This window comes from Amphiprion ocellaris, chromosome 5 (genome assembly GCF_022539595.1).
Source record: "Amphiprion ocellaris isolate individual 3 ecotype Okinawa chromosome 5, ASM2253959v1, whole genome shotgun sequence".
NCBI classification, from domain to species: domain Eukaryota; kingdom Metazoa; phylum Chordata; class Actinopteri; family Pomacentridae; genus Amphiprion; species Amphiprion ocellaris.
In genome coordinates, this window is record NC_072770.1 from 21,474,685 (window position 1) to 21,502,318 (window position 27,634).

Below are 27,634 nucleotides of genomic sequence, written 5' to 3' on the forward strand. Positions count from 1 at the left end.
GCAGGTGTTTCAGAATGACAGCGCTTTGCTTTCAGTATTCCAACTTTCTGAGAGTTTGTGATGATGCTGACTGTCAGTGTTCTTTACAGTGTTTAGGATGGGGGCCCAATGAGAGTTCAGCCCAAGGCTGTTCTGCAGTGTTTTTCACCACATCACACAACTCTGGAGATTCAGAATCCTCACAAAGTCCTCTGAAGTTGAAATGATTTGTTATTTCCCACAAGCGTTCAGCACGTTTTTTTCCGTCTTCAAGCGTTCACACCACCTTTTATAAAGCCTTGTTTAAACCAGCCAGAAGTTGAATCTGCAGTTTTGTATTCGTTCACACATTCACAAATCAGCTTCCTAAACACACAAAGCTGCGGGGGCTGTAATAAATAAGAACAAACTGCAGCACTCCAAGTTCCCCCCATTGTCTTCCTCTGGCTTGCATGTTAATCATTTCCCAATCGAGGCAGCATTGATGAAGCTAACCTTGCACTTTCCTACCTGGAGCTCAAACAATGAAAATCTAGAGCTAATGAGTGAAACATCGGGGGAGAGGAAGTACCACAGTGTGGATGTACTTAGTACTTGCAACTGAGAGAAGGGGCCTGATGCTGTTGTTAGGCTGCACAGGCAGATGATGTGTGTTTGCATATTTGCTGAAGTGTATGACAGTGTGGATGTGCGTCTCCATTCAGTAGTATATGAGCAGAAACCAACAGGGATTCACATGTATTTTTTCTGTGTGCATAGCATGTCAGAATGATGTAAAAAAATAAAAAAAGAGCTGTCAACTCTGTGGATTCACACATTAAAACTATCTCTTCTATTTCTCACATTTTGTTGGACAATTATCTTGTTTACTTAAAAAATGGCTTTCCTTAAGTCCAATCATTCCAAAGTAATGGTGCTGATGACAGAATTATATCAGATTATAATATTATTATGTCAACAATTTGAATGCTTGTATGAACCAAATGTGCATATTCTGATTGACAAATTTTCCTTTGTTTTTGAGTGTTTTCTTTAAGTGATAATTTGAGTTTCTGTAAGATAATCAACAGCATAGACCAATTAATCCCGTGTGATTTTTAAAAGTTGCTTTCTTATATATTTATTGAAAATGTTGATAAATATGTAGAACTGCCGCATTTGCATATTCTACCATACACAAGCAGATGCTAACCAGCCCTCTAGTTGCAAAACATTCACAAATGCCTCTCAGATGGTGCAGAGAGTGAGACTTATGTGTTATGGTATGTTGAGCCTAAACCCAGAATTTTCAGTGTCACAAAGGTAGCTCTCTTCTAACATGCTAGATCACCATGATAACCCATGTTGCACAGCAAACCTGCACCAGAGGAGATTCTGTTCAGAGTTCGGGATTTAAATCGGCTTTAAGAAGCACCAACCTTTCACTAGTTCTTTTGCTGTTGATGTTCTCTATCAGCAATACAGATTCTCAGCTGAGGGAATATTTTAAATCTGCAAACCGTTGGGCTGCAGGTTAATGATCAAACTGAACAAAGCTGTACAGTTACAGTAGGCAAACCCTGTGTGCTATATTTCCAAGGGAACCTACATGCATTCAACTAGTGACGCTATAATGCACAAATATGTTTTAATTTTTGGTCTGATGTGACCAAAAACTCAAGTTATTTCCACATAACCTTCTTTATGGGACATTGTCAGACGTAAATGTACTTCTTTAAAAAAAAAATAAATAAAATTATATTACATTATAATTATACATAGTTGTGGTTGGGGCAGGTCTGTCATGTCAGAAATAGGCAGCAGACATTGAGAATGCACTGAGGGGTAAAATTAATATATTAACTCAAACAATCAACCATTTTCTACCCGCATTTTTCTCTTGCCTAACTTTCAGTAACAGTATTTTTTCATTTTTCTCACAGCTTTTCAAAATAATAAATTGTTCCTACTGACATCTGTTCAGTTCAATTTGTGCACAAGAAGAGTCAAATGACCAATAAAATGGTCCCGTTACCTTCGACCTATGGGACTGCACACAGGGCCTGGTAAAACAAAACCTGGGTTGACAAAGAAAGTTGAAACCACCAAAGTTGAGGCAAAGATGCTAACACGGTAACAGCTTCAACAGTCCCAGAATATAAGATAGTTGCTGGGTGGGAACTGCCTTTTCACAGAACATTTAAACAGTGATGGGAACTCAGCCACACTCTGCTCCGTGGTGGTTTAACAGCTTACTCAGTGACAAAATCCACATTGATTGCAGTTTGTTTGTTCAGGATGTCAACACAAACACTTAATCAGACTTCACCTTTGAAACTAACCTTTCTGATCATCATCTGAGAACACGTGCTGCATAAAAACCTGAGCCGTTTCCACAGTGTGGTCTGGACAACATGGAGGAATTAGGTGAGTTATGATCGCAGGGCACAGGCCTGGGCCTAAAAGCCCCGAGGCCACCAACAGAGGGCCCAGTAACACCAACCAAACAACTCAATAGTCAAAGGTCAACCTCCTAATTAAGACTGTGCATATGTGTGTCTTTGTGGAAAAGGTTACGAAAAATGTTAATGAGCTTCGAGACCACCACCAAACAAAGGTCAACAGGGGCTGCTGGTGAAAATGGGCTACATGACAAGGATGTGGTGGTGGAGTAGGGGTTTTGGCTAAGGTTGTGTCCTAGTGTGTGTGTGAATTTAGAGCTTCTTCTCACCTTGGTGGCCAGCAGTCTGGTCAGGTAGATCTCTGAGACCATTTTGCTCCCTCTGTCGCCCTCCCTCTGGTCTGAGTGGTCGTGGTTCTTCACCAGATGCCACAGTTTGGTGCCGCTCTCCAGGTCAGGGGTGATCATGGGCGTTCGGGAGCGCAGGCTGTCTGGACTGCTGGCCGTCCTCAGCATGCTCTCTGCACGGAGCACAGGAGACACGATGGAGGGGCGAGTTAAAAAAAAGCCAAAAATAACAGTAAGAAGGAAGAGCCAAGAAACATAGAAGTTCAGTGTGTATTTTGTCCTGTTAGTTTGATTTTTGAAGGAATTCAGGAATGAGAAGTCACTTGAACAAGGAGTTAGTGTCTTACATATGGTTCCGTCAAAGCTTGCTGTGTGTTTGAATCAGAGGCCTCTAGCTGAGAACGCCAGAATATTATTAGATGAATATTATCTGATTACATACATAAAACACCTGACAATTTATTGCCTATTGGTAGTTAATAATGTTATAATTAATGCTGTCCTAATCACCATTTCAAGGAGTTCCAATTTAAGTGACGAGGATAAAAAAACACATAAATAAAAAATGTGACACAGCTGAAGAGAGAAAAATCTCCCTGTGAAGTTAAAAGCATTTTTGAAAGGTGACAGCTTCCTCTACTTGCATGTCACTCTTTCGCTCCAGAATAAATTTGTCTGTCACTCTCTCACCTGCCCTCTTCTCTCCCTTTGTTGGACAGTGATCCCCATTTGTGACACAGGCTATTGCGCTTCCAGTTTGAATGCTTGTCACTTGCGTGACAAAACAGGAAAGGATTGAGAGGTTCAAAATGTCAGGAGCGAATGTGGAGCGGGGAAGTACAGAGTAAGTGTGATGGGGGTGTTAGCGAGTATTTATGTGTGTGCCACGGCAGCAGGGCTCAGCAGCAGAGTTACTGTGGACCGCAGAGAGAGACTCAGAAGTAGAACAGACAGGGATGAAAAAATCACTGCGAGGAACTGAGGTCCACTTCACAACTCGCATTACAAAGGGGCTGCTGGTATCTGGTCAGTGGCTGGACCTAATGCAGATGGATGACATTTATTTTCTTTGTATATGCTTAAAAATGCATCTGTAGTGTACACATTGGAGAAATTGAAGTTGTTTTCCTTCGACAAAATGTAGACCGTTTCATTTAATTTAGACACTTTCATTTTAAACATAAAAGTAAAACAAAACATTAAAATAAAACATTTTATTGCAAGTTTTCAAACCCTTTTGTGACAACTCCATCAGACCTCATAGCTATGCTTGTCCTGTGCTTGACCTCAGGAAGGAACGCCACTGGTTAGAACACATGTTTGAGGTTAAGGAATCTACTGTGCAACAGACTTCTGTATCTATTATGTATATGAAGGCAGAACCAACCAGCTGTCTGACATTAAAGTGTACTGTGAACAGAGGTGGACACCGTCATGGTGTGATCATGCTGACAGGCAGGACATAAACAGCATGAGGTGCTTTGGAAATTTTCTACAATGAATTAAAAAAATTAAACACATGGAGCAATGAGGAGTAGCTAAATGGCACTTAACTGCAGGTGAGAAAAGTGTTTCCTAATCTGTCTGACTGTTTTTGGACGAATGGAAACATCAAATATTTCTCATATCTTGCATATATTTGGGAAAATGTGTTTCTGACAATATTGAGTTTTAAATTACAGTTTCAAAAATTTAGATGTGGACTGAACAAAGATATGACAGAAAAAAAGGCATGCAACTGAGTTTTTTGCGAGTACTGATAAGGAGATTCCAAGTAAAGGAACTTGACAGCTAACACACAGCTACCAACAGGTATAAAACGAGCTGTTCTACTTCATGACAAACTGCACTGCGTACAGCTGGTATACATGAAATCCATGATGACATGGAAGATGGTAATTAATGCAAAACAGTTTTTTCTAATAATAGGAACTTAGCTGAATAGGTGTAGAAATGTTTGACTGGTAATTTCATTTCGCAATTAATTCCACGGACACAGTAAATAAATTTAAACTGTTTAACCCTCTGAACCCCCATTTAGCATTTATGTAGATGTATAGATATATTTGTTTTTAAATTGCTACAATGACATCATGTCAACCTGTAAAAGAGAGAGAATCACTGGATAAAAAATCTGCAACCATTAACACAGCTGACAGGCCACAAACGACTTATCTGAGGCCAACAGTCACATGACAAAATGCAGGGAACTTCCTGCTGAACAGGGCTGAACTGCACACTGTGTTTACACTGAGGAGACAGGAGACAAGGATGGCAACAAATAACATAAACATGGCTTGCAGTTCCACATATTTTCCCCAGTAATAGGCACTCAAAAAAAACATCGAACATTGTTGGGTCTAGTTTTTTTATTTTATTAAAATACTAAAGTCAATTTTCATTTTTTTGTTTATGATTAATGGCATTATAAATGTGTTATCCTGCATAGAAGACACTTTTGAGTTGTCTCTTCTCCTAGCCATGGTTACTCGGTTTCAATAGGGACTTTATATTGCAGTGAAAAACGAGTCCTCACTGAGTAAAAATGTAACAAGATAAAAAAAAAATGCTGAGAAGCTGGTTGGGTTTAAGAGGGATAAAGATGGAGGTAACATAGTTCAAAGATTCTTGAATCCCAGATTATCTACACTGGAGCCAGAAGCAAAACATAGATCAAACTTGTCTATTGAAATAACGCAGGCAGACACCAAACGAACACGCATAACAAGTGTAACATGGTGTGTCGATGACTGTTTTTGTTAGCAGCATCAGAATTCATCTGAATGCAATAAAAGCATGTTTCTCTTACTGGTGTCTTACTATAAAATCACTTGCACGTGATGAAATGAGTGGACACACACGCAGACATTTGTACACACAGAAGTACATACAATCAAAACACACACACACACCTTCTCTCGTACCGTATCTGCTGAGGGACTTGGTGAACGTGGAGGAGTTGGAGATGTTGTAGGCTGAGTTCTGTTTAGGCACCAGGGCAATCACCGAACCATCTGTCACCTGAAACAGGATGCTCAAGATCAGTCGAACTGCTTTTAATACAAACTTATTTTTATGATGTATTTTATGACTTGTTTTACGATGCTTCTCTCTCTTTTAATGCTTGATGATTTTTATGTAAAGTGTCTTTGAGAGTTTTGGAAAGCGCTGTACAAATAAAATGTATTATTATTATTATTATTAGTTACAATGTCCAGCAGCAACATTATTGTCCAACCACACAATTATCACAACTCTCTTCATTTTCCAAAAAGCACATCATTGCAACCAAAGTACGAGTATTGAATGATTATGCAACAGGAATATGCTACCAAATCATTGCGGAGCTATTTTTCTAGCGATTCACAAAGCATCATGGGATTTATGTTGCATGTAAGCGGCTGGGTACCTGGTAGTGAGCCAGAGTGTTGAGTCTCTTCCAGTCGTTGTCGATCTTAGTGGTGACATCCTCGTCCTGCAGGATGATGCGAGCCATCCTGCCCTGTCGCCATTCTGTCAGACACAAAGACACATTGAGTAAAAAGATAGAGGTAAGGATCGTGTATGTTTGTTAAATATGAAGTGGAAACACAGAAACAGGACATAAGTGGCAGATGGACTCAGTGGACCACTACAAATTCCCTCCTGTGAACAATAAGTCATGTCGCTGTGACTTACTTAAGAATGCAGCCAGCAAAGTTCACTAATTGGATTAAATTTAGAATGAGTATAGTGCATAATTTCTGTGACTTTTGGCAGCTTGCTTGAATTTTTTGTTGATGCTGGATAACCACCTCCTGCATCAGAGAGGCCTTGAAGCGACTCCCTGCTTTACCCCCCGTAGCAGCAGCACCTGTGCCTTTGTGGGTTCACTTGGTGTGTGTTTGCGTTTCCCACTGCTTACCCAGGTCCATATCTGAGGCCTTTGGTCTCTGGGAGTATGGCGTCCCCTTGTACACAGCATCCAGCAGCTTCTCCTTCACCTGCGTCACCGTGTCACAGTTCAGACTCTTCACCGTCACCTCTGGAGCATTTTCATTCTCTGGGTTCACACAGTGCAGCGTCTACGAAGGCAAAGGCCACAGGTTACAGTTAGACCAGGAAATCAGCACAGACTGGAGGCAGTAACTATTGATACAGGGAAGTGTGAACCTGTGAGGATTTTTGACATGCAAAGACACAGTTCATATAGCAATCAGCATCAATACTCAAGTGTGGAAGAATGCACACAAAGCTATGCATTAGCATTATCAGCATTTATTCAGAACCAGAAGTCCTGTTTGAATCATAAAGGAAATAATCCCTGATTTAACAAGCTGGATTTTGTTCTGAGCAAATAAGGAAATCTTAACAAGAGTACTAGACATACATTAAATCTGTGTCAATGTACGGTTTGAGCTGTATGTGTGCATGTTTCACACCCTCCTCTAGGACCAAATGTGTGATCCAACTGCTTGTGTCCACCAGCATGTATGTGTACTGACCAAAGTCTTGTAGTCAATTTGCTGTCTGATGAGTTTATCCTCGCTGAGGGAGTAGCGGGCTTCTCCTGTGATCGCATCTATTGGTCCCTTTTCCATTTGCTGCTTCATGGCACAGTATAGCATGAAGAGAGGCTCGCCAGCACATTCCTGAAAAACAGCGAAACAGAGTTGTAGAAAGAAGTGAGAAGAGACAGGCAGAAATGAAAGGTGAGGAGAGGATAGATGAAAAGAGAAAGAGGGAAAGACAGACTGCTCAAACTACAAATGCAACTGTGCAAAACTTCCCCTGCAGATAGTACACAACAGCAAAAAGTGCATAGCTTTGCTGAGCAACTCTCCAATTATATTTCTAATCTTCTTTAAGTCCACCACAGGCAGAGCAGTAAAGGACAAGGCCATGGCCTGTGTTGGCTAACAGCACGCTAAAAACAGGCCGAGAACACCGCACACACCGCTACTTTTTTTCACACACACTCCAGCCTCTCCCCAGTGTCTCTTCTTTAGAGAGACAGAGAGGAAAAAACACCCTTTAAAAATCTCTATTTGTGTGTGTGTGTGTGTGTGTGTGTGAGCAAGTGAGTGAGCAAGGAGGAGAGAAATCAGAGAAAGTGTGAGTGAGTGGCAATTGATGGAGGAGTTAATAGAAGGTTAACGACTGAGGGGTGAAAAACGCTTGGAGAAGCACTTTGGTGTGTGAGACGTGTCAACCAGGCAACAAGCACTGGGATGTTGGGCCCCCTGTCTCTCCTTCCTTCACTCTCTCTCTGTTTCACCTCTTTTTAATTCAGTTGTTCAGCTGGCTTGCCAACTAAGCACTACTGGCTTGTACAACTTCTTGGTTTCTCTTTAAACGGCAACTCCGGTCTTACTTTCACGATATCTCTGACTGTATCTTTCTTATTTTCCTATTTATGTAACAACACTGCACTCACAGAGGAAGGTGTTGTGAAATGATTCAGACAATGTAAGAAAACAAAGCAGTCAGTCAATCCGACAAGTTCTAAACAAACCCCCCAGGTTACTAAAACTTATTTGTAAGAGAAAACTGTGGGGGATATTATTTATTAGGTGAACTGTCCAGTGTAGACATCAATCACATTTTACAGATGTACAGATTTTAGAGGCAGTGAGGCATTACTACTGATATTTGACGTGTGATAAATAGGCTGGCAGTACCACTGTACTAAAGTATACAATAGTTCTTAGAATTCAAAACTCCCTGTTTTGAGAGAATGGTGTTCATCCCTCCTGGACAGTTACAGAAACTTGCAGAATCAATGTCAAGAAGCACTGAAGCTGTTTTAGTGCCAATGTAACCCCTCACTAAAACACTTTATGTTGGGTTTTTTTTCCTCACCCATCTGTATAAGAACTAGGACAAAACACAATCCATTATTTTTTGGCTGGTTTGTGCATTTAGGCGACAGATTTAATTAAACTAAATAATTCAGCCTTTTTAAAATTTGTATAGGCATATTTTCATATCTCCTTCGGCCAAAACTCCCTTTAAAACTACTTCCACATGACATGTTCTTGCCCATAGGAATGTGCCTATTCCATTTCCAATTTATTTTTATTTCATGCATTCGGCATAGAATGTGAACACCTTTGAAGTTTATTCTGGGCTACAAAATAATACGGGTCAGAAGTATTTAATCCCAGCATGACCTGTCCAAGCACTTCCACAGCACTGTAGGCAGCTACGATGTGAAAACACGTGTGACAATGACTGCTTTCAAAATGTGATTATTTTTTATTTCATTTTTAATTCATTTTTTGCTCAAAAATACTGTCATATACCCAATTTTCAAAAACAGATACTGCCCAGTCAGAGTGGTAACTTTTGGTAAATGGTTTGGATCAGTGGGTCTGAGCTTCGTCTAAAGCAGTCGCCAGTTAAACCTGTGGGGTCATGAGGTAATAAGAAGGTTGGCAATAATAGAAGAATATTTTAGCTGAACAAAAATATATTTCATTATGCTTAAATGTTTATTACTGGATATCTTAATCACTGAAAATAATTTGCGTGTACAGTTGCGATTTTGCCTAATTTTCTCCACCCTTTGTCATCTAAAATAAAAGACAAATCATGTCTTCTGGCCTCTGTTCAAAGGAAACATCACCTTTTGTTCAGACTGCTCACAACTCACAGACATGCAGCCTGTGACATTTCTTAAATTTAAAGGGTCAGAATTTTAAAAAAATAACTGAATTGCTCGTTTGGATATTTTAGCTTAATATTGTTTACAAAGCTGAGATGTTAACAAGCACTTTGGTAAGAAAAGTGTTATCATTACAGATGGAAATGAGAATAAAATTGAATAAGATGAGACTTAACCTGTAACAAACTGAAATCATTCTTTAAAGGCAGCATTTTTTTGCATCATATTGACATGTATACTTATGTTCTTGGGTTCATTACGTTACTCAAAAAACGCTTTTAAACCATTGATTTACATTATCTTGCTGTCCTTCAACATGAAGCTTTTTGCCTTTAGGAGAAGACGTATATTGCAAGTCCTGGCCTCCGCCCTTCAACTGGGCATGTTCATGCATCAACACGAGTCAGTCATCTTGGTGAGCTGTCAGATGAACTCTGTGGGATAATCTAGCACTGCCTGCCTCCTATGGTGAAAACACAGCACACCAGCAGACACCCTCTCTGTCTAGCAGCATACAAACCAGCTCAGTGCTGCATCTTAGCCCTTCTGTCTCCTTCAAACGGTGCCAGTGTGGAAAAGCAGATACTAATGCTGTGTGTTAGTGAGAGGATCATGTCTGATGTTCATTTAGCCTTTGGTATATTGTGTTCACAATATAACCCTTTTGCTCATTTATTTATACTAAAACAACGAAATAGAAAGCATTTTTTTTGTCAAGCAACGAGCAGGACTTGTGGTGCTGGAGCAAAGAAGGACAAGTGAACCCTTAGAATAGGGTAATGGATGAAAGGATTTTTTTTCTTTTTACTCCTATTCCCTTTGGTAAGTAAAAGCTCCATCTTTTCCATCCCTTTGAAAAACTACTTGACCTTTAGCCATCTCTATTCACACCTGGCTGAACCTTGAAATTGTTCCAGGCCTTTCTTTTATGTGACCCCTAAAAATTCAGAAGAAAGAGCAGCACTGAATTGCAGAGATTGGATAAAAGCTAGGCTGGTAACCTCGCTGCTAGCTACAGCAAGTCCTTGCTTCAGTGCTCATTGTCCCCTTATTTCCCTCCTTTCACTTTCTCTTGCACTCTTTAAGTTTTTTTTTATTATTAAAAAACCTCTCAACCCTCCAAAATCATTTCTACACTTGCTTTTTTTTCCTTTGTAACCGTCCTCTATCTATATTCTTCCACTTTTTTGTGTCCTGTCTTTATTTTTTTGTGTGTTGTCGAAAGTTCAGAAACACAGCTGCTAAAAAAATCCCCAACAGCTTCTCTGGTATCCCACTCCCCTTTTACTGAACCCAACTCTGGCTGTCCAGTCCCACATTTGCAGCCAAGACACACATGCATGCACACCAAAAACTGACACACTAACATACACAGATGCTAACTGGGACCCCTGGGGGCTTGGATGGTTTGTTGTCCAGCAGAATGCTTATCCTAGAGGGGGCTTAAGGCCCCGCTGCGAACTGATTAGCTGCAGTAATGTTCGGATGTGTAGAATGTGCGCACAGAAACAAGAACTTAGCTCAGTTTAAGCCTCGGTGACTCCCTCAAATCAGACGATGGAATTCAAAAAGAAAGAAAGAAAGAAAGAAAGACAACATACAGACACAGAGACAGACAGAGAAATGAGAGAGTGGGTTTGTGTAAGATGTCTGGCTACCTATTCTTCTAAGCTCCAATACTCTGAAGGGGGATACAAACAGACCGGTTTGCATACAAGCACACACACTCTCCTGGCTCTAAAAGAATCCAGCCAGAGACACAAAGAGAGGATGGGTTAGTGCGACAGGTTACGGTGATCACAACAACATGGCCAGCTGTGTCTGAACAGCGCTTCAGACTCCGCAGACTCCTCAATTCAGAGAAAGAGGAATTTACCACATGAAAGGCAAAGGTAAGGGATAGGTATCCTGCTGCCTCTGCCTTATCTAATGCTGCAGCTGTGAAAGTGCGTGCGTGTTAGTGAGACATTTTTCAATTCTCAAACACCAGCGGCGTTGCTGCTGCTTCAAATGTTGTGTATATCCATGTGTGTCCGTGTGACAATTTTACCTTGAGGAACTTGTAAAGCAGGAAGGTGAACCAGTTGGTGAGCATCTTCTCAGCGACAGACTCCGTCCTGAGAAAGAGATGAAAGGAAGTTGGAGAGAACGGAGAAGGTAATGGGTGAGGGTGAAATAATAGACAAAGAAAAACATGCCAGAAGCAGAACAAAAATCTCAACACAAGACAGTGGGAGGTTTTGGGGTCAAACACTCCCATGGCTACAATCTATGGGCACAAACCAACACTTTCATCGGGGGGAAAAAGGTGTTTAAGACATACTCACAACATTATCAGTCTTCATGTGGTTAACCTTCAAACAACTGAGCCCTTTTCCCCCCTAAAACAAATTAACTTGGCAAAACAAACCCTTCCGTTTCTTTTATTGTTTCACCCCCTCCTCATTTTTTTGTACCTCCATGCAAACCCACTCATCTTCATTAAAAATACAGCAATTAGTATAATTCACTAACTTCTCTCGTTAATCACAAACCTGCCGCGTAATGAAGGGAACCTCTGTAAGTGCACATCTTAAGCAAACACGTGAACAATCGACGAATGAAACGAAAACCGAGCTATTAAAAGGCATTGTAATTACCGGACTTATTGCGTCTAATTTGTTAAACACCTGAGAGAGATGCCGGCATTCAGGGTATGTAAGTGGAAACAGAAGGGGAAAAAAAGAAAATGTATTACTCCTTATTTGTCATCATCCCCAGATTTACCTCCCCATGTTTCACCATCTCTTTTGTTCAGTTTTGAGATAAAGAGAAGGACTCCTTAATTATTCATTCTTTGTTTTCTCTTCGATGAATGGGGGATGCATCAGTGTTAGTGGGTTGTCTAATGGGGCCACATTCCCACAGTTTTAGTAAGTTTTAGCGTTTCCGTTCGTGAGCATGGCACAGTGTGATGAAACATACAATCTGCTCAGAAATGACAGCATAAGAAGGGATTTTCTTGTCAACTTTGCACAGAAATTGAGTGTTTTTTATGACATTTGAAAAATAGTAAGGCAATAAAGTAAAAACATAGGAAACTAGGCCAGTGTTGTGGTGAAACAAGTGAAGGCCTGTAGCACGAACGAGACATGAACTCCTACGCTTCGGAAAACCTCCCTGTTTGACTGTTGAGTCTTGTTTGATGTATGTGGAGCAGTTTTTTTCATTGCTGACAGCAAAATATCCCAGATGAAAGATGAGGCAGCAGGGAGCACAGGTATAGAGGACGAAGGAGGCAAATACACCTGGACAGAACATGCTTTTGGGGCATGTCACGACTCGATATTGGGTAACATCTCATTCAGTGAGGCTGCATCCCTGGACCCTACATTTCAAAATTTCTAAACATGTATTACAGGGAGAGGATGATGCAGCTTTCCTGATCACACACGCGCACACGCATACACACACAGTCTGAGCTTAGAATGTACAAATCAAAGCGAATGCACCCAATGGGAGAGCCTAATTTCCCCACCGGGGGTAGAAACCCACATGGGAGAAGACTACCAAGTTTTTTCTGTGTGTATGGCTAAAAATAAAATTTTCTGAAGTCTATCTATTCTGTAAAAAGACCTAAACAGGGTGAAACGTGTAACAATTGCTGAGCTTATTAACGCCAGTTCCCGAGGCTAGTGTAGTTAGCAGGGACAGCGTGTTGTGACCGTATGCCCCAAGAGGGGATTGGAAAAGGCTTCACACAGGCACACTGGCTGAGAGTCATTTATTTGATTAGATTTTTAATTAAATATCTCTCCGAGGAGTAGGAGAACAGAAAAAAAAATGTAACTTTTTTATCATTTAATGTCTAATTCCAATTTATTTGGAGACAGGCCATTTCTCTAATTGTGCCTTTCCTTAAGTATGTGTATCTGCTCTTGCCTGGCTGTCTGCAGTAGCTCGCTTTCCTTCTCTTTTCTCGCTCTGCCTATCTGCTCTCTCACCATATTGCACCGTTCTACCTTCCAACAGCCTTTCTATTCCTTCTTCCTCTTCTCCTTCTCCCACCACCACGTTTCTCCCTCTAGCCCAAGTCTCCCTCTAGACTTTTTGCCCTCTCTTTCTGTCAATCACAACTTTCCTACCTCCCTACGCTCCATCCACCTTTCTCTCACTGCCTTTTCCTCTTTCACCTCTCCTTTCTTCCCCTTCCTGATTGCTCATCTTTCCATTTTCCCTATCAATCCTCTCTCTCTTTGTTCTTCACACCTGCTCTTGTAAATCCTCCTCTGTCTTTATACCCCCACTTCTCTCGTACTTTTTCCCCTTTCCACCGTCCTCACTGTGTGTGTGAGAGAGTGGCTTGTCTGACTGCAGCTCCACTGGGAGTGTATGTGTACTCAGGGATGTAATCCTCTCTGACAGGGACAGGGTTGAGAGATAGAGAGGAGGTAACGTCACATCTAAAAGCTACAGTCACTGTCCCCTGCCTTTCTCCCCCATAATGTCAGCTGTAAGGTGGAAAAATGAATCGTTTGAATTTCTCACAGAGAGCCGGCATCTATTTTCTATAATTTTCTGCTCTTATTTTAGAACCATAATGAGTGGAAGTACGTGGATGGTTCTGCATATGTATTACTGCTGCCATGATAATAAGGAGGGCAATAAGAATAGAGAACTTTAAAAAAAAAAACTTTCTCTTTTTTTTGTTTTTCAAGGTGTGCACTTTTAGTAAGGTGCCTATTTTCAAGGATATACGTGATAAACAAAGGCCTGAACACAAAGGCACATACAAAGGGACATAACCTTAAACTTGAACCCCAGTGGGGAAGCCATCGGTGCATGTGTGACATGTTTCTGTGCAGAGTCCAAGCAAGTTTTAACCTCTAGCTTTTCGTACCTCCTGAGTAAGAGCTTCGGGTGGTTCTTGCTCTCCAGGTTTTTGTCGATGAGGTCAGACAGGAGCTGTTTGAGGACGCCTGTGGCGTACTCCATCTCCCCCTGCAGTGCTGTCATGATGAGGGAGGCCACGTTGCCCCGGTCTCGCATGGAAAAGGACCGCTGAGCTTCCAGTGTCCGAATGAAGGTCAGCAAGAAGTGCTTTTTGGTCAGCAGCTGGCCGAACAACGTCAGGGCCTTCTCCACGTTGGCGGGGACCTAGAGTAAAAGGGACAGAGGTGATGAAGGAGAAAGAGAGTGTGGAAGAATGCGTTGAATGAAGGGAGGAAAAGAAGCCATTTGTTGGATGTGGTGAAAAGAAAATGAAAGAGAGGCGTGGATGGCGGATGAGGAAGATGGAAGTGCAAAGGAGCAGGAAATTACGTGAGGGGAAGAAGACAAAGAAGCAGAAAAGAAGGAATAGAGTCCAAGACAGAAAGGAAAGGTAGAGAACAGGTAGAAAAAGGAGGTCAAAGAAAGTAGGAGTGACAGAAAAGGTGAAAGACAAATAGAAGAAATGTGGGGGCCGATGAAAAGGTTGAGAGCAGGAGGAAGATCAGGATGTGGACAAAAGAATTGGTTGAGTTGTTGTTGTGAAATGGATTAATGAGTATGTGTTAAAATGAGTTATAAGATGAAGGATACTTTGACAAAAGAGCCACACGTTCACACGCTCAGACACACCTGACACATATTGATCTACATAGAAGGAAAATCATGTCAGTGGTGCTCAAGCCTCCATATACATCCATAATACAAGGTATTCAGGCTTTACACACTTGCCTCCCTACCTATTATTGTCCCAGTGCTCTCTCTCTACCATCCTACAAGCCTCATTCTCCCCCCTTTTCCTTTTGCTCCCTCAAAGCAACGGGCCTCCCCTTCTGAGGTAGAGAAACGGTGGTTTGAAGTGAGAATGTGGTCTTCATGCTGTAATAAGAAATTGATCTGCCTGCTAGCGCGCTACTGTGGCCTGTGATTGCCTGGCCCATACAAATGAAAATCCAATGTCGCGCTACACTATCCCTTTGGAATACAGTTGATAGCACAAGTAGATAGTGAATGTCTCTCGGGCCTGTTGCTGCAGCCGCAACCTTACATGCATGTCGTTCAGCACAACTGTGCATTTCCCACGTCATGCACGAGTCACACTCTAATGTATACAGAGAAATGATGAAAGCGTATGTGCATGCTGCAGTACAGTGTCCACACATGGACATGTAAGTAATAGAGTGCTTCATCTTGAGAAACGAGCAGTAATGGAGGGGAAAGTGTTTTATTGAATGTGTGAACATGGCTTTTTTGGGAGTCTCAAACAGGATCAGTCCTGTAGAGGCAAACTATCACTTGTACCAAGTCTTAGTAGGGCTCAGACGCTGCTCAGTCTCCAAAAGGAACTATCCCATCACAGCACAGCATTAATTTAAACTAGAGTTTGACCTATAAGTTACGTGTACTTTTTATTTTTTTTACTAGTTTGGGCTTGAACCTTTTTCTGCTTCAACAGTTAAAGATTGAAGATTGTTGGTAGTTGTAGATAGTCCACCTCTGACGTGATGGAGATTCTTATGTTAGATCACCTACATTAAATCAATCTCTAAAACTTTCAGTTTCTATTTTATTAAATGTTTTATATGTCGCCTTCCGTTAAAAGGAGCACATTGTGACTTCTATGGGTAGGGTTAATCATATGAAGTACAAACTGTAACGTCTTCCATTTTGAAATCAATTGTTTATTCATCAGTAAATTGTTAGTGAATATACAGTGCAGCTGGAGATTGTTCACAGTGATCCTGTCCTCAGGTAAATGTGGTTTTAATTTGGCTTATTCAGCTGTAGTTCACATTATTGTTACGGTGACGTCTACTGCTAGACAGTGTTGTGTGTTGCTGATCACACATTAAAGCTTAATGAGAGAATTTGCTATCAGCTCCTACATCACATACAAAGAATGCATCTCACTGTCTAGCACACAATTTATACAAATAGTGTAAATATAAAAAATGTCTGAATCATAAATAAATAACATAACATTCTGAGCCGTGTCTGCTTCAGTAATAACAGATGTGATGTTTCTGGTGTACTCATGTTTCAGAGTTCAGGGGTCATACTGATAAAACTGACTGCATGCAAACAATGTTGTTTCTCCTGTTAGGCTTGAATGTATTTTGATTATCTTGGATGTCTTGAACTTCCATGTTTGCTGCTTAAAAGCTTTAAGTGAGTAGATTAAATGGTATTGCTATGAACAATGGCTCTGAACCTCTGACCTTGGATGAACATCCCATGCAGACATTTTAGCATTCAGTCTGAGAACCTCTGCCCTACACTAGGCAAACGATAATTACAGACAAAACGCTAAAAGCTATAACTTTAGAAGCTTAGTTTAAAAGAGAAATAGGCTGAATCTCAGCTGTATTTCTCTTAAACTTGGTTGTTCAGTTTCTTATTCCTCTCTTACTCAAACTTTCCTTTTAAATCACACTCCAAATGCAGATAGTTTATACATTTGGTTCTTTCATTTCTTGTCATTCGCCTATCCAGAGTCCTATATTAAAATATCATGACTACAAGACACACAGAGGACTTTTCATTCATTCATTGATCAAATGTTTGTGTGTTTGTGTGTGTGCATGCGTGCGGAGTGTTCTCTACTGACCCGTACCTCCATCTCCTTGAGCACAGGATGGTCCTCAATCCCAGGAAAGAGGACCCTCATGGCGTAGGTGCGGTAGTCCAGGAAGGGGATTCCTGCTCCGTCCAGCTCCTGAGTGAGTTCATGGATGTCCGTCTGCAGTTCTGCAAAGGCTGCACAGAGGACAAGGAAATGCTTACAAATATATAATGAAGGTCAAGAATGAGTGACTTTCAAAGAATACAGAAATGTCTCAAGATTAAATGAAATACAGACTTCCATTTGGCAGGAATAGTTATGACTGTTCACTTGAATTTGATGAGACCTTTGGTAATAAGTGGCTTTCTGCACGGTGTTAAACATTCTGACAGCAGAATGTACTCATGTAAAGACACTTGGTGACTAATGCTTGTTATAATCCTGTAGTTTCTTATATGGCAAACAAACCACTGTTCTTTAAGGTAAAAAAAATCTCTTCTTAGCAGCAGCAGAAACATTTTCTTGATACATATATATAAAGATTATAAATATTTATTTTTATATATAAAGATTGCATGTTAAAACATTATTGCAAGTATTTAACGAGCAAAGTATAGTTTATTAAGGTGTGAAAGTTGTACATTATCATCGTAAACCTTTTCAAGCTGTGTTCTCAAGCAGACTTAAAACAACGACACCCAACAGAGAAGAACAGAGAAGCTGTGGTCACAGTGTGGAAAAAATCTATCTTAAAACAAAGTTGAAAGCGACTCTTTATCTTTAGCTATTCATACTCCTGTCAACGCGGTATTCAGAAACATGTTTTGGACTAGAAAACAGCTACATAGGTGAAAGTGAAGAAAAGACGGAGGCGTCTGGAGGAGTAGCAGTGAAAAGCAGGATTCTGCGATCGCTCAGTGCTAAGAAAGATGGAGGGAAGAAGGAGGAGAGAGGAAAGAGTTCTGGTGCTCAGTGGCTGGAGGGGAGTTCAGGATGCAATCGCACACAGGAACATGAGCCTGTGAGTACACACACATTACACGCTGCCACCTCACATGCTTGTACTCCTGCAGCCATACACACACATATACACACGCCACACATATAGACACACGCTCTTTTTCCCCGTCTTGCCCCACAGCTGAACACATAACCTTGTGCCCAGATGATTTATGTGAATGCACGTGTCAATGTTTTTACACATTTTCCATTCCCACAGAGTGTGTGTTCTGACCCCATTCTGTATACTCCAATGGCTTCACAAGTCACATCTAGCAGGAAAAACGGGATCAAATCCATTCTCTCACATACATCCCACACAACAGAGCATACAGCTAACGCTTCTGGTAGCCTGCATCAAGTCTGTTTTAAAATAAATATAAAAATCTCTTGAGGGGAAAATATACAGCTACACGGTTCCATGAGCACATCGGTGTGTGTGTGTGTGTGTGTGTGCAGTGTGTGTCCTATGGCATCATCCAAAACACATGGATACACAACCCAAACAAATAACGAACCAAAGCCCAGACAAACAGATGGCTTGTGTCACCCCGTCCCTCTCTTCCCATCTCTCTTTTTCTCCCTCTCTCCTCCTTTCAAAGTGACATCTTAGAGGTCATCTCACTCCCCCTTATGGCTGCTTTTTCTCTGCTGCATCCCTCCATCTTTATTTCATTTGTCCCATCAGCTCCCTTGGCTGTCCATCTCTCTTTCATCCAGCTATTTTTCTTCACCTTATCCCATCTTTTTTTGCTCCATTTATTTTCTTTCATGTATGTTTAAAGTGTGTATGTCTTTAAACATTTCAGTTTTTCTGCCTCTTGGCTATGACTTCCTTTAAAGTAGCAGATTTGTTCCTAGTATTCATCGTTTATTTATCTCACATATTCTAATTACTTCCCCTCTTTTCACTCCAAATAGTCTGCTTCTTTTCCTCCCGTCTCTCTCTGCAACCAAATATTTATCTACCTCTATCTCCTGCTACCTTCATGTCCGGCCGTCACTCTCTCTCCAATTTGCTCTCTAATAATTCTTCTCTTCTTGTTGTTTTTCCTCTCAGTATCTTTTAATCCATCTCTTCTTCTATGCCCCCTGTTCTACTCTCACAGGTTGTTTGCCAGATTTATTTCCCTCGTTCTGTCCCTCTCCAAATCCGTCCTCTTGTCGTCTTCCAGACAGTGGTGACAGCGGGGGACAGACAGGGTCAGGGCACATGGACTTACTGCCACAAACCCCAGCCAATCACAGTTTGACCCTCAGTGTGGGTTTATACGTGTGTGGGTACAGGTAGTTGCAAAAGAGCAGGACACGATGACGTGAATGTCAGGGGGAGTAGTGTGAAGTGCACAGTTGGAAAAGAAATCACAGAAAATGATCCTCTTCAGATCTGCAGATGACCAGCACAGTTACGACAGTAGGAAAGAAAAGTGCTGATCAGTTACTGTGAGATTATCTCAGCTTGGTTTGGAAATTTGTAATTGTTTAACAGTTAGTCTACATTACAGTCTTGGATTGTGGACTAATGATAGGATGATTAACTGGTTGGTCCACTAATCAATTATTTGAGCTGACTAAATATCATTTTCACATAATTGTATTTTTTCACGAGGCCAGTAAACAAATAATAAATAAAGAGTTTGGAGTAAAGATAGCCTTGTTAGTGTAGCGCTCCCTCTTGTGTCAGTTTCACTATACTAAGTGGATGCTGTGAAACGGTGGGAAAAGTGCCAACGCTGGATGTAATGTTACCTCAGAGAAAATAGTAAGACAGAAATTCCTTTCTTTCAAAGCTTAATATATGTAATTAGGAACTCTTAATAACACATAAAATATAATAACTATTTACTGTTGGTATAATTGCCTTGACATGGATCTTGTAGCGTGAAACATTAGCTATGACGGTTGGAATTGTCATGAAGCAAGCCCTCAGTCAAAACCATTCATCGGATTAGTCATTTGTGCTGGTTGTGGGATGGCGAAGTGTTAATATTAACCTTTAATAACCTACAACTAAAACACATTGGGATTTTGTGTCTTATTAATACTACACCTGACAGTATAACCTTTTACTCATTACCATCATTGGTGAACCACTGATATGTGGCTGAACTATTGCAGTGTAGCTGCTAAAAACCAACAAAAACAGCAAAACCCAAAAATCCATTTCAGTTCATTTCATTCAGTCAAGTAAATGTGTCCAACCTGCCAATATCTACAATTGGCACAAATCTTAAGCAGTGTTAGCTAAACTCAATTAAAATAGAAGTCGACCAATTTAGCATTGTACCCCGTACACTGTCTGATTTGCATTAGATATTAAAAATAAAACAAGGACAGACCTTTGCATTACCCACAATGCAACCTGATCAGAGATAGCTTGATAAGAGCTTTAGCTGTTCTATGTTCATATTGGCTAGTGCAACCTTGAACCACTTCAGCCCATACCTATGCCTTTTAAGAGTTCCCTTTGATGTTACCAAAGATCGGATCGATTTTTTTCACATGTAGTCGTACCTTCCAAGTTCGATAAATAGATCTGTATGTGAAAAATTCATATAGCACTGCGGTGACTTTCAATTTATTAGGTTTTTTTAAACTTGTTGAGGTGTTTTTTGTGAATCTTACAAGCCATTAATCAACTTACAAGTTATGCAGGATGTGAACCCGTCATTAAGATCTGATTGGCAGATTGTTTATTCATCTGGTGGATACAGCTGTCAATAACAACAACAATAATTCTGCCTCCAGCTTTTTTGAAATGCAAAGCCAAATTGTTGGAACTCTTTAATTCTGATGCAATATTGTATTTTCCTACATACTAGAGCGGCACAAAGCCCATACTAATCTGACTGAGTAACCGCTACTCGTAAATACAGTAAATTTACAACAAGGTTCACTAAAACAATGCAACAAGTGAAGTGCTCTCTAATACAAATGTATTGTGATGAACATGGTTATCAGTATTCTCCTTCTCTTTCCCCCCATCTGCTTTTCTCTCTCTCCTGCCAGACAAACCAGTAGCAGCATCAGCAGCCTCTCACTGGATCCACGCTGTCTCCTGCCAAATGAATATATGCTAATGTACTCCTGTGTAAATTTCTCTCTCCCTCTTCCCCTCCTTCAGCCGGTGCCAAGCCACTCCTTCCTTACAATCCCTCACTTACCCACCTCTGTGCCCCGTCTCTATCTAACCTCCATCTCGCCCTCCCTCTCTCACTGTGGATGGCAGCGAGGCCAGCCAGGCGGCTCTCTCATGGGGTGGAGAGCCAACATCTGGTGGCTGGCTCAGATCAAAGTACTCCTCTGGAAACACACCAACACCCACGCACACATGCACACACACCGCTGCCACCTAACAGCAGGGGGGACAGTTGGCAGTGAGAGGGAGGAGGAAATAGAGAGCTGGAGAGAGAGAGAGAGAGAGAGAGAGCAGAGAGAGAAATTGATATGACTACTGAATGGGAGTTGTGCGGCCTTTGAGGTAAGCTGCAGCAAGGGAGAGATTTACACAAAGTTATTTGGGGACATGGGAGTTATTTGTGGGGAGAAAAATGAAGAGAGGGAAGTAGGGAGAAAGACGAGAAGAAACTGCGAGAACACCAGCATTACGTAAGCAGTTTTTGCAGGTTTCAGCAGCGAGCATCACGCCAGCTGAAACCAGATTTGGTCGGGACTCACCTTCCTTGCACTCGAGGGCCACCCTGGATTCCAGGTTGTCCATCTGCAGTTGCAAGCGTTTGAGGGTGCGATCGGCATCCCGTGACTTCCTCTTATAAGCGATCAGCACCACGATTATGACCAGCAGGAGCAGGCCGCCACCTCCTCCAATGCCAATGATGGCAGGCAGGGTGAGAAGGCTGTCTGAGTAGATCTGCAGTGTTCCTGGTGAATATTCAAAGCCTCCAACGCGCACCTTGTAGACAGACATGTTAAGAGTTACACTCCTGTGTTTAATTAGCCAATGGATGAAAGACAGCATATACATACACAGAACAAAAAGGGGTTGTTTGCAGCAATATTTCAAAAAGAGCCAATATTATAGCTACGAACTTTGCACAGTGGAAGAATCATACATGCGACCTACATGATGGTAACCAATTTAGAGTCACACCTGGCCACAACTGCTCCAAATCTAATCTAATAAAAAAGTACACATGCTTCCAAAGCTGTATTCCACAATGCATTTATGTTGGCGCACCAAGCTGTGCCAAGTCGAGCCAAGCGCAGCCAAAAGTCCCCAAAACTCTTTATATCTACACTGGGGGAGGCAACATCTGTGCCCCTGGGCCATTTTTGGAACCAGTAAAAAACATACAAGACATAATTTGCATATTTTCTGACACACACAAACATACATATTACTTTCAACCATATCACATCAAAACAGTTTCTGCTTGGAGAACATGTGAATGAAAAACACTGAGATATGTCCCCTTCCCCCCCCCCTTTTATACCATCTTTAACTGGCTTATGTCTATGAAATACCAAACGGAGGGGGGTAAAAATAGATGCAGACCTCTAACGCCCACTAGCCATTTTTTGGTTTCTATTTAATACCAATACTATTCAAATCCCGAGGAGGATGCCAGCCAAACCAGACTGATCAAAAGCCTCTAAGACATAAATACAGTCGCAAGCACTGCCAGTGGTATAAGAGACGGGATGTGTGCATTTGTGTGCTTGTAGCTATATGAATGGGGTAAAAGAAATCTAGAGTAATTGAAGAGATTTAGGTCTGGTGGATGTGAAGAAAGAATGAGATGAATGAACGAAAAGACAGGAAGTGGAGTGACATTAAAGAAGGAGGTTGAATAGCACAGCGGAAAGAGCAGAGAACAGGAGCTACTATAGAAGAAAACAGGATGACAGGCTGAAAGAAATGTGAAAGCCAGATGCTCCAGCAGTGAAATGAAAAAAAAACAAAAATTCAAGAGGGATGATGAAATAACAGGTACTTAACACAGAAAAATGTAACTTAGAGAGAGATTATGCTCATTTCCAGGTTTTGTATGCCTGTATCCAAACCCCGAAACCTGAATGTCACAACGCTTGGTTCAGCATGTGACAGATTAGGGTAACAAATGGAGGGCATACACATCACATAACGGGAAAACACTCAGCAAACAGTGATGTAGACAAGAATTTAAGTTTTACTTACAGTGACTTTGTGTTCTCCGGTCAGGTTAGGCCATTCACATAGCAGCTGGCTCTCAGACAGGGTGAGAACACAGGGCGTCTCCCCAATCAGCACCGTGTAGTTCAGTTTAGAGTTTCCTGGGGCTGTAGGAATTAGGTTACGGCCCTGGAAACAGACACACACATACCTCAGCTACTTACACACAGTCAAGACTACAGTGACACAAATGGAATAATCACACAGTACAAATGCAAAGGGATTCACTTTAACTGGGGTGTGTACTGAAAAAAAAATAGCCTGTCCCAGACTGGCTGGAAGGTGTCTGTCAACAGTTCATCCACGGCTCTAAATCAGTGCACAAGGTGCTTCAAAATGCAGGTAACCATAGCAACAGTACTTCTGTTTGATGCTGCCAGATAATTCTTTTCACAGAAACTGACCAAATCATGAGTTTAGTCAGTCTACAAACAAAAATACGGATTCTGATTTTGAGAGGGTCTACCTCGTTTTCCTTTAATCCAACACTTGTGGTGTTATTTTACTGATTTAGTTTAGGACTAGCACAGGTAAGAAATGCAGTTCAGGGACTTTAATAATATGTCAATTACATATGGATGTTCAGTCGAGTAAATAAATTCAACAGAAATCTCTCCTCTCCTCTGCCACCTTTACCTTCCCTTCCTCTTTCTAACTCGCTTGTGCTCTGCAGGGTGGGAAGACTTAATTGCTGGAAAATTCAGATGGACATTTAATTCCTCTGCAATTATTTAATAGGATGCTGTTTCCGTGCTTCTTATTTCTACAGTTCTTTACCAGGAGCATGGTGGGGCAATTAGGGCTTTTCATTATGGAATTATATTTGAAGTTGCAGGAGGGGAAAGTCGTGAATCTTCATTTCTAAAACTCCACCCTGATTGGCCAAGAGAAAAAAGGCTTTAGTTTTCCATGAAATTGCATGATAATTTTCTCTCTCGCTCCTGAAAGACTTTGAAGTTCAAGGGGAGAGGTGAAGTGACAAAAGACAGCGTGGGTGGGTGGGGCAAATGCACTCCGGATTCAAATGTGAGCTGCCTCTATGGCTTAGAGTAAACATGGCTGTGAAGTCTCGCTTCAGAAGTTATCAGATAAAAATCGGAGCAGGTGGCATAGCAATGCATGGGCCCATTTTATAAACATTACTTTCCTTTGCACCTGATTTTAAAGGGGGCGTTTTAAAACAACTTTTTTTTTTTTGTTAAAGGTCTCCAAACCCCATTGGAGACAGCGGGTGGAGAAATAACATTTTTCAAGGTTGAGGCACATCTGAAAGAAATCTGTTGAAAGGAAAATGAGAAAGGAGGGAGGAAGGTGTCTATACAGGAGCAAATCATTTCAAATGCCTGTCAGTGTCTTATCAGCTGCATTTGATGCTGACTGGGAGGTCGCAGTGGCCTCTGCTGAAATAACTATTTGTGAGATTGAGCTTTAAACATTGTTGACAATACTCAACATTACTGGCATATTGCTATCTGCTATTATTGCTCTTCTTGGGTGTCAACGGAGTGCAAACACTCAGCTAACCTTCTTTTGTCCCAGTGTCCTGGTGTGTGGAGACATTTATCCCTCGCCTTTAGAGTAAGCTTCGATAGAAAGCTTTGATGCTAAACCACCACAAACTCAGTCCATAAATACACTCTTCCCCCACCCTTTCCTGGTGAACTATGTGCAAGAGGAGAGGACAGATAGCAGGAATAAAATGAGAAAGGTGAGGCAAAAAGAGAGAAAGGAGGACAAAACAAGAAACAAAGAGAGGAGAAATGCAGAGAAGCATAGAAAAGATGTAGGACTGGAAGTGGGAAAAAAACAAGTAAAGTCAAGAAAAGAATGAAAAGACAAAGAATGTGATGGATGTAAAGCAAAGCCAGGTAGAGACAAGGCCACAACAGATCAATGCTAAGAGCAGAAGGCAATTTACCTTGAGTATGAGTGGTGAGCTGGGCTTCAGCTCCAGCGTGCCTGTGGGGCTCAGAGGTTCAAACACAGGGTCCGGGTGGTAGCTGAAAGTCTCGTTTACGACCAGCACAGAGCGCACGTCGTCCATGACGAAGCCAATCTCATCAGGACTGCTGCCCACCTCTGAGAAGCCTTTGTCAGATCCAGCCACAGAGGGCGCCAGACACACCATCACAGTGTTGTTGAGAACAGTACAGTTCTGGAGAAGGAAACAGAGGGAAAATGATAATTAAGAAGCAACCAGCGAGGAAAAACAGAAGCAGGAACAGAGAACAAATATCAGGAATAGATAAGTTTAAGGAGGTAATTTCACTTCACATTTAACCACCAAGTAGTTTCTGGGCTTCTTTTGTAATTTTTTTTGCTCCTGTCACTGCAAGATAAAATCCTGCACCTCCTATGGAAACAGCATCATGGCTAGAAGCAGAGTCAACTCAAATATGCCATTTGTGTAGTAAAACAAAGTTATAATGCCATAAACCATCTAAAAAGTAAAAGCAAAAGTTAAATAAAAAAAAGTGAAAAGTGACTGCATATTATAGATAATTTACTGCTTACATTTTAAACTTATTTCACACTTGCCTCCAATCCACTTTAAGTAAACAAAGCCAGCAGTTCTGCGGAGTTCAGCTGAAAGGTCTCTGAATTTTTCTCACATTAGTGCTGGTCAAACTTGAGTCAGTAATTCTTAGTTGCGACAAGGTACACCAAATCATTTGGTTTTAACAGAATGTAGTTATTGCAAATCTTTTATTTTTGTCAAATGTTTAAATGAGACATGTAGAACAAGGTGATTTCAATAAGGTATCATGATTTTACACTTAGGTTTGGATAGAGACGACACGTTATGGATGAGTCGTTCAAAGAAAGTGGGACGATTGAAAATATAGGAATTCTTTTGATCTTTCAAGTTATTGGAACTGATAAATGCTATAATTTGGGGGCATTTTTAAAAGATTCAGATGGTTCCCAACATTTAAAAATGCTTGCACGGTTTGCAGTATTGGCATGATTTTAAAGTACATTTCAAACTTCTTACATAAAATATCATAATAACTCCAGCACCATCAACAATACGTATGAGGGCTGAAACAGGGTTATATGATGTGAGTGATTAAATGTCTCCGTAATGACATAATGAGGAAGAGGCTGGCTTAATAACATCAGTGTTGTAATCAGTGTTGATATCATCTGGAAATCCCCTGTGGGGTTCGACACTTAAATCAGTCACTGTAGAACAAATTAGACTGTAATGACACACAGAGAAACAGGAGAGGTCAGCCAGTAGTTGTTAATGATAGCACGGGATGGCAAAAGAGACCCCTGCATAGTTTCACAGCATGCTATAGCCTTACGTCAGATGGTGAAAGAATGCGTATAATCACAAAGACGGAGAACAATACTATGTTTATAGGTCAAATGAAGCATTAAATAAAATTGACTGCAGAGAGGTGGGATAAAGGAAAAAGAAGGGATATTTTTACTTTCCGCTAAGAGTGGGAGTGGGAGAAAGGTTAGCTAAGCCCCGTGGTGCTAGGTGAAGAGAGGGGGATTTGCCAGAGCTGCTTTATTGCTGGTTGACATTTCAAAGGTTAAACTGCTAAAAGGAAATTCAACATCAAAAACAAACAGAAAATGGGCCCTTGGCTGGTTGACCGACAGGTCAGGTGTGTGCGTCTGTGTCTGCGTCCCAGGAGTGTGTACCGTGTGAAAATTTGCTTCTCCATGGTAAGGCCAGCAGAGAGACAGCAAGAGAGAGACACCTGTGAGTCTATAATGGCCACAGTCTGTCTCACTTGCCAAGTCAAGTCACTGCTTTTTTTGTTTTGTCAATAAAAAGTGTGTGCGGGTGTCTGAGTCCAACCACTCACATTTTCAGACTTGGCAGCTCCATACTTGGCTCTCATTCTAGGCTCCTTGATGGTGGCCAGATTGGTTCCAGTAATGGTCAGCATGGTTCCTCCACTAAAAAACAGAGAGAAAACAAAACATGTTAGAAATAAAATCGTGACAAATACAATTATACAATGGGATGAGGGAAATTTAAAACAATTCCATGTGCACTTGTGTCACATATTCATGTATCTCCTGCTGCCTTTTTTCTCGCAGGACCTGAGTGCATACACTATTCAACAGGCCTATCAGCAGAGATAAATGTTAATAAATCTGTTCTCTGTGGGAGCCAAGAGGGCCCTCCAGTTGGCGATTCACCATTAATGTTCACTCCTGCTGTAGCCTTTCACCTGCTTATTCATGGAAGCCCATTTTCAGGTAATGATAGTAACGCTAAAACCCTTTCATGAATGTTAAAAGCTTGTTTAAACCGATATGCAGGCTGGAGGGAAGAATAGGCGAATACGCAGCATTACTCCAGAGAGCTCAAGCTTTTGGCCTCTCATCACCACATTTTGAAAGCCAGGGGAGATATGATCAGAGTGTATTACAAGTGCAAGGCATTTTTTTTAACATGAGATATACACATAACTGCACCTGTGTCAGTGATCTGACATGTTCTGTAACCTTTACACTTGTGACCTATTCAGGTCTATGTGATGCTGGCTCATTCCCCCCCACTGCCTTCTCAACAGCCTCTGCTGGCCTGCGAGGCTGAACTTTATCTGA

At 41.2% G+C, this 27,634-nt stretch overlaps 1 protein-coding gene across 4 annotated transcripts in view; it reads right to left on the minus strand.

Annotated features, from left to right (window-relative positions):
- Positions 1-27,634, minus strand: part of LOC111577037 (plexin-A1-like) — a 203,099-nt gene that overhangs the window by 5,930 nt on the left and 169,535 nt on the right. The window contains exons 17-28 of one of the 4 annotated variants that reach the window (XM_055010656.1): positions 26,884-26,977; positions 24,975-25,211; positions 23,042-23,185; positions 21,562-21,796; positions 16,936-17,078; positions 14,233-14,489; positions 11,404-11,470; positions 7,192-7,338; positions 6,612-6,771; positions 6,117-6,220; positions 5,632-5,728; positions 2,690-2,880 (exon numbers count right to left, since the gene is read on the minus strand). In XM_055010656.1, the coding sequence (XP_054866631.1) occupies positions 2,690-2,880; positions 5,632-5,728; positions 6,117-6,220; positions 6,612-6,771; positions 7,192-7,338; positions 11,404-11,470; positions 14,233-14,489; positions 16,936-17,078; positions 21,562-21,796; positions 23,042-23,185; positions 24,975-25,211; positions 26,884-26,977 (1,876 nt within the window). Of the gene's footprint in view, positions 1-2,689; positions 2,881-5,619; positions 5,729-6,116; positions 6,221-6,611; positions 6,772-7,191; positions 7,339-11,403; positions 11,471-14,232; positions 14,490-16,929; positions 17,079-21,561; positions 21,797-23,041; positions 23,186-24,974; positions 25,212-26,883; positions 26,978-27,634 lie in introns of all 4 variants that reach the window. The other 3 variants (XM_055010654.1, XM_055010655.1, XM_055010653.1) reach the window with 3 other exon arrangements.